The sequence below is a fragment of the Taurulus bubalis genome (genome assembly GCF_910589615.1).
Source record: "Taurulus bubalis genome assembly, chromosome: 5".
Taxonomy (NCBI): Eukaryota; Metazoa; Chordata; class Actinopteri; order Perciformes; family Cottidae; genus Taurulus; species Taurulus bubalis.
The window spans coordinates 26,912,870-26,920,335 of NC_136593.1; the positions used below are offsets into that span (position 1 = coordinate 26,912,870).

Below are 7,466 nucleotides of genomic sequence, written 5' to 3' on the forward strand. Positions count from 1 at the left end.
ACGCGCGTGTAGCCAACGCACGCGCACGTGCACTTTGTTTGCTTTATTGTACCCTGCCAACAAGTCAACACATTTTCCAAATACTGCGGTTTTAAGCCTTAAAATGGGGTGCAGGCTCTCTTCCGCGTTAACAGACTGAATGAGCAGATTTGGATGAATGTTATATTATTATGTGAACTCATAAATTGGCTGGGAGAAAGACAAAAAAAAAAGCATAGTGGACCTGAACTGGAGTTTTGCCAATTGCCATTATTTGATATCAAATTGTCAAGACAAGAGACAGTAAATTGTAGAAAAAATAAGTAAAAGGAGAAAGGAGTCATGCAAAGATGCATGGCCACTGAGTATAAATAAATAGACCAATCATCTGGGCCCAATGCAATGGACACGTTATTTGCATATATGCATATAATAATATAATTGTATAATAATATTCCTACTGTGCATGTATTGAGCAAAGTAATGTCCCACATGTGAAATATTTAAAGTGATGACCTGAAATTATGTTTTTCCTATTACATAACATGTGACAGTGTTTTACAATTGACATAGGATCTGGAAATCACATGGACTGTATGTCATGTTCATTTATCACATGCGAAATGTGTTTATCATGGACTTTTTTTGTCAAACATGGTCATTGTTTGTCAACTTAAGGTCCACTTGCTGTTTACAGAGTATATTCTTCAGGAATAAGTCGACCATCACACTTGAACTGTACTACTACTATACTAACTCAACTGCATTGCTTACACAAGTCTAAAAGATTTAAAATAATTATACTGAAAATGTATGTGTTGGTACATGGTAAATAAAAATCCAAAGTGAAAAAGCAAGCCCCTCTTAATACCCTGTTTCAAATCATTCTTGTTGATTTAATGTGTGAATTGATACTTATTGATCTTTTAAAGCCTGTCTTATTGTTGGAGATAGTTTTGATTCAAACTAAAACTATAAGCGGCTTTAAACCAGTGGTTCTGGATGGATTTTGGATGAAGAAAAATGTCCCTGGAAACATAAGTTTGCCAAAACCAATACAACTAAGATAAATATACATTTACATATATGAATTTAATTCAGTGTTTTTTCTTCAGTTTACGGAGTATTAAGTGAAAATAGACTCAATAAATAGATAGTCGTTAATGTGTTTTTAATAGCTTTGCATCAGCACAAAAAAGACTTTCAAACTTGCATTTTTCAAAATAAAATGAAAATGTTTTTCCTGTTTTTCCTGTTAGAAAAAAGAAAAAAAATGTGAGAAAAAAGAAAAAAAAGTTTTTTGTTGACACTTTTTTTTTTTTGTATTTTGGTGCCAACTTTAGTTTGGAGGACTACTTTCAGCTACTACCTACGATACCTACGATATACCAGTGGGGGGTATATCGCCTGTAATTCTTGTATATAGCCTGTATTCCATGTCCTCTAACTTGGAGGGAACCGAAGAACTCGGAGGAAACCCACCTGACTACCACGGGGAGCGAACTCCTGACACACGGACCCCATGCGACATACCCTGCAGTGTATGTCAGGGTCACTGAGCCGCAAATCTCAGCAAGACCCAGAGTCTAACGGAATCGAACCCGGGTCTCTGGTGTTCCAGGCCCTTACATTAACCATTGGACCACCGTGATAGCCATAGATCACTGGATGTGATGCCAGTGATGTAATGTGATCACGAGACAGTGGCCGTTCCCTAGAAAACATTCTTCTCTGTCTCATCTGTCTCATCTTGTCTCAACTTGTACGAGCCAATCACGCTATCCAAGCTTTTGCCGTCCAATCAGATGGCTCGGTTGTCTCATCTCACGAACTTGTCTCACCTTCCGAACCTCTCCGGAAAGTCCCGAGGCTCCGCCATCTTGGATCCTCGCTACAGCGGACCACACTGACGTGAGTACAATACGAGTACATTTTATTACACTTTATCGACGCCGTGCTTATTAACTACTGTTACATATGACTGTGTGACATATTAGTGCTCATACTAGTGCTGTTATTAGTGGCTGACAGTCCCGGAGTTACTTATAATCAGCCAGTCTGCCCTGTTGTTATTGCCGTGTTGTGTTTACGTGTAGCTTCCGCTGCGCTGTTAGGTGTCGGTTCAATGCTCTTATTATATATTATATATTATTATAGTCTATTTATTATGGCAGCGGACGTCGCTGCTGTTTAAACCTGGTGTTCACGTGTTATTGACGTGTTGTGTTGACGTGCGGCTGCCGCAGCGCCGAGCTGCTAACACACTGCTGTCGGTTCAATGCACTTTTATTTTATATTTCAATATTATTATAGTCAGTTTATTATGATTGTGTTACCGGGCGGGGGTCGCTGCTGTTTAAACCTGTTGTTCACGTGTAGCTCCTGCCTGCAGCAAGCTGAGCTGATAACACTGCTGTCTGTTCAATGCACTTTTATTATAACTTATTATAGTATATATAATAGTATATATTATATGTCACACACTGTCTATTTAATACACTTGTATTATATATTAGTGTATATATTATAATAATACACATACTATTCATAGTAATATTATTATGTTCCTCTTTATGTTTAGATGGAACATCCAACATTTGTGAGGGCCTCCAATGGAACTCTCCTGCTGAGGGCCTCGCCAGCAGCCCGGGCTCAGAAGGTCGGCAGGGGCCAACCCTACAGGCCAAAGCAGCCAGAGGAGGTGGAGGCAGAGGCCAGGGCCCACGCCGTCTCCGAGGGCGGTGACCCTGCCAACGCCGCCCTCGTCCTGAGCCGGTGGAAGCTACAGTTTGGTCAGTATCAGGGCCAGACCTTCCACTGGCTCTTGGAGAACGACGTGGGCTACTGAGTGAACCTGGTCTCCTCCCACCAGAAGGAGCGAGAGAGGACAGCGTCTCAGTCCCCGCTGATGGCCAACAAGGTGGAGTCCTTCAGTACACATTCATGCCATAGCACAAATGAGAGAAATGACAGTTTTAACCTCCTTTGTGAACTTGCAGGACGCCTTCACCCGCTACTCCTCAGTGTACCCTGGCTTTGTGGAGGCAGTCAGGTTCCACTGTGCGTTTGAGGAGGGGGAAGTCCCGCCAGCCCGGTCAGGAGGGACAGGCCCTTGTTGGCTTCGGGGACTTTAAATTTGAGACCCTGCAGAGCCTGTACGAGTCTGAGGACTCAAAAAAGATCAGGTACGTCGCTTGCGGCCTTTGTCTCTGGACGGCGTTCTCTGTCTGCGTTGGAAATGCAGGCCCAGGTCAAGAAGATGGTGGGCCCTAAGCCTGCATTTCCAGGTAAGTCCAGCATAAATTATAGAGTTAATTCATCTTTTTTGAACTTCCTGTGTGCACTGTTTACTTCCTGCTTCTTCTCTCATCATGTGATTACAGCCCAAACCGTTTATTTCTCTTTAAGCCTCAGATGTACAGGCCCCTCTCTCGCTCCTCGCTCCACCTCCCTCCTCCTCAGCACCACATCCTGGAGCTGGTGACTCTGCGGTGCCGCATGAGCCCACAGACCAGGAGCTGCTGGAGGCCACGCAGGACAAAGACGGCCTGGTGCAGCCTCATGCAGTCACCAGCTACCTCGGCCCGGCCTGCAGTCGCCACCCGTATGCCGCCTGCAGCCGCCACCTGGACGGCGCCACCCGGACGCCGCCACCGGAGGAACAGGAGGAGTTCCCCGGTCCAGCCTTCCTCCCTCCCCCACCACCTGCCGACAGCGCTGAGGTGAGTCTGTCTGTCAAACACATGAGGCCTCATGTGTCTCTGCTGCCCTCATGAAGTGTCCTCAGGTATGAAGATGTCCCGTCTGTTTGTGTCGTCTCACCAGTTGCTGCCCGAGTCCTAGCAGGCAGCTCTCACTGCAGAGCAGCAGCAGTGGATCGGTCGGGTGCTGTTTACCAGGGACGGCGGGGGGAGGTCTCGACTCATCGGTGAGCTGAATCTCTGGTGGTCCCCCCCCAAACCCGGCCCATCTACACCCAGCCTCCCGCATCCCCCGACCCCTTCTTTGCATGTCGGCTGTTCCTCTGGATGAGGGACATTTTATTGTTTGCTTTTATAATATGTATATATACACACACTAGTTTGTTTATCTTGTTTCTTTATTTATTACTATTTGCCATCTTTTATTTTGTGTTTGTTATTTATTTCAATAAAAGTCTTGCAATCGGAACTTTGTTTGAAGCTTTATTATTTCTTATATGATCTTAAATACAAGCTCTCGACATTATGATAGAAATGGTGACATGACAATGACAATAAATAACTAAACATGACCATGAAGCTCAGGATGTCCAGCTGTCTGATGACCTCATGGAGTCCAGGATCAGGAGACCAGATGTGGACCTTCATACAGCTGTGAATGAGAATAAATAAATAAATAACTGTACATGGACCATAAAGCTCAGGCTGTCCAGCTGCTGTCTGGTGACCTCATATAGTCCATTTCAGCACCAGGCAACCAGGACAGATGTGCAGCATCTTCTTTGCCCTTGGCTGGGTTCGAACCACCAACCTTGCAGTCGGCCGCAAACCCCTTTGTCCGTGTGCTTATCCCCCGCAAAGCCCCCCTGCTTTCACAGAGAAGAATGAGCCATATCCTGGCCGTTTCTCAATGAGCGTTCTTCTCTGTACTTGTGTTCTCGTGGACTCGTGAAACGTCATCAGTCGCGGCCCAAGTACTGTTCCAATTCAAAAGTCCGCTTCTCGCCAAGAACGGTGAAAATGCCCGGATGTGACTTGATCCGCCCATTTTACCGGGGATGCGTCAGAGCAGACTTGAGCGTTCTTGACCAGCAAACGGGGAACAATGACGGATGAGAAAACTCATAACTGAAAGTTGACATTCTCTGAATACTACCGTTGTTGAGTCACAAAATGTAATTTTAGGATGTTTTCAGGCGAGAAGTTAGTTGTTTAAGCATCAAATCTGTGGTCGCTTTCTCAAGAATCGGCCGACTTAAAAAGATACGCCGACGGGTTGAGGTCCTGCTCGCGGGACCGTGAGCCCCGCAGCACCGGGCCGTCAGCGCTCTGCTGCCCGCCGACAGCAGCCTGATCTCGGCTGGACTTTTTGAAATGATCCGCTGGCTCCGATGTCTACGTATCGATTAAACATGAGATATAATTCTGTTTCGAGGATTTAACAAGCAATCATTATTATTTATTCACAGTCACATTAAATCAGTTTGACTGAGGGAAAGGTTAAGGTTTATAACTTAAGATTTTAATGTAACTTTTACTTTGAACTACAGCGGTGTCTTATTACTTTCGACCGAATTGTTTGCAATGTTATATCTCTCTCTCTCTCTCTCTCTCTCTCTCTATATATATATATATATATATATATATATATATATATATATATATATATATATATATATATATATAAGTGTATATATATATGTAACATAGTTGAAAAGGATGCATTATAAATCCAGCTAAAAAGGGAAAACTGTGCCACCTGCTGTTGTAAATGTGTACCTGCACTGTATATATACCGCAAAGGACTGTAGGAAATCCTCAGTAACAAAGGATCCTTGTCAAGGTAATATGTCCGAATGTCTGTAGAAAAGTTGTGTAAATAATATAAAAGTATGTGAGAGTTGAGCGGGCGTTGGTTGTTGTAAAGTTACTGTATTCACCTGGTTTTGTATTCCGTAAACTACTCGTTTTATTGTCAACATTAACGTCGCTAGTAGTTAGCGTATGCTAGCGTGACGCCAGCGCGCGATGCTAACACAATGTCGTCTTTTTATACAGAAGCAGACTGTTACAAGTGTCCTTTGTCCTTGTCTTAAATTCAGGTATGTACAGTGTGTTGTTCTGTTGTGGTGGTGTTTTGTTTTGTATTTCTCATGTTTCTAAGAGAGAGATATTTTCTGTTCTGTTTCATTTGTTTTATTATGTAAAATAAATCACTATACGATCACTGTTTAATGTTCACCGTATTTATTCGGTATAAATACTGTATTATTGCTCAGTAACAAAGGATCCTTGTCAAGAAGCAGACTGTTACAAGTGTCCTTTGTCCTTGTCTTAAATGCAGACACATGAATAAAACGGTGTTGAACCAAAGCAGCTTCAGGAGAGTCATATAAGCAGAAGACATCTCACAGTGGTTACATTGGTGCCGTGACCCGTCCATGACTACGCCGGACCGGGCAGATGTCTTCTCGCCACCGCATCGTTTCGGAGCTGTGATTCTTCTGACTGTCAGGTTAATTTAGCTAACAGCCGTATTCTCTTAAGACTGTATGACATTTTTTTGTCTGGTTTTTTTTTATGTAAAAGTATGAGTCTTATCAGATTTAGTACCTCCGATATGACTCCTCCTAGTTTTGGCAGGGGTAGGGGACTGCATGTCACACCTGTTCCATTTTCACTGGGTGGCCATCAGGTGGGGGATAGAACAGCTTTTGGTGGGGATTCTGTGCACAGTCCTTTCAGATATAGGGAAGTAGTGACACCTCAGAGTCAGCCTATAGTTGAGTTAGATCCACCACAGGGCGCTAGTACATCAGTTCCAGACCCTCCTCTTGAGGATGTGAGACTAGCTGACCAAATGAGCACTATTGTGCAGCAGATAGGGCGGCAGCTAGCTGACAGCATAATGTCACGCCTCGACACATTAAGCCCTACAGCTTCGGTTCATACAGCTCGTGAAGAAACATACAAAGAAAGTGACACCAGCCGCACACTGGATCTCTCCCAAGTCCAGCTGGTAACTCAGAGAGGAGTCAAGGACCCACCTGTGTTCCGAGGAGAGAGTTCAGATACACTGGCTGTTGATGAATGGGAGGAATCAATGCAAAATTATCATTATTATTACAGAGTAACATTCAGCTCGAGAATCAGGCTGAAGAGATTCTCATCCACCTGAGAGGCAGAGTAAAGGACGTTGTGAGATTTGGAATAAGAAACGGTGAGGTTAATGTCCAGCATAACCCACAGGCCATCTATGGACTCCTGCGCAGACATTTCAGTGCGAGCCATTGCTCCTCTCTGCCTCTAGCTGACTTTTATTCCACCATGCCAAAAGAACAGGAGGACCCATATGAGTATTGGCTTAGACTGAACAGAGCTGCTGATGTTGCTGCAAGTTGTCTTGAGGAGTAGGGTAAAATGTTTGACAACCCCAGTATTGGAGTCACACGTATGTTCATCAGACACTGCCCCAGTAAAGATCTAGCTCTTTACTTTTAGGTCCAAGACGATGGATAAATGGTCAGCTCGTGAAGTTCAGGAAGTCTTAGATGAATACCATCTAGAGAAGGGAATCAGATCTTCTACAGTGGGGGGTAGCAGACTCAACATGAATAAAGTTGAGGTTAGCGCTAATGCTACTTTAGTCTCAGACATCCCCGAACAGAAAAAGGCTGTGAGTTAAGAAACCTCTACTCTGGAGAGGTTAATTGGAATGCTAGAAAAAGTGTTGCTCCAGGGCCCGGGTGAGACTCAAGCCAACAGAAAGCCACATTCCAACAAGCT

The 7,466-nt window shown here is 44.0% G+C and overlaps 1 protein-coding gene across 1 annotated transcript; it reads left to right on the forward strand.

The window, feature by feature from the left end:
• Window positions 1-2,613: 2,613 nt before the first annotated feature.
• On the forward strand, window positions 2,614-4,149 carry LOC306736318 (uncharacterized protein). Its single transcript, XM_079217936.1, has 4 exons — window positions 2,614-2,899; window positions 2,979-3,266; window positions 3,388-3,701; window positions 3,805-4,149. Exons 2-4 carry the CDS (start codon window positions 3,218-3,220, stop codon window positions 3,820-3,822), a joined length of 381 nt encoding a protein of 126 aa, XP_079074062.1. The 5' UTR covers window positions 2,614-2,899; window positions 2,979-3,217; the 3' UTR covers window positions 3,823-4,149.
• The last annotated feature ends 3,317 nt before the right edge of the window (window positions 4,150-7,466 follow it).

What these genes read in the sequence shown, in the direction of transcription:
- LOC306736318 (XM_079217936.1), top strand. Translation starts at nt 3,218, where the DNA reads ATGCAGGCCCAGGTCAAGAAGATGGTGGGCCCTAAGCCTGCATTTCCA. An exon ending in CCCTAAGCCTGCATTTCCAG is followed by an intron (nt 3,267 to 3,387) that starts GTAAGTCCAGCA and finishes TTTCTCTTTAAG; the next exon opens with CCTCAGATGTACAGGCCCCT.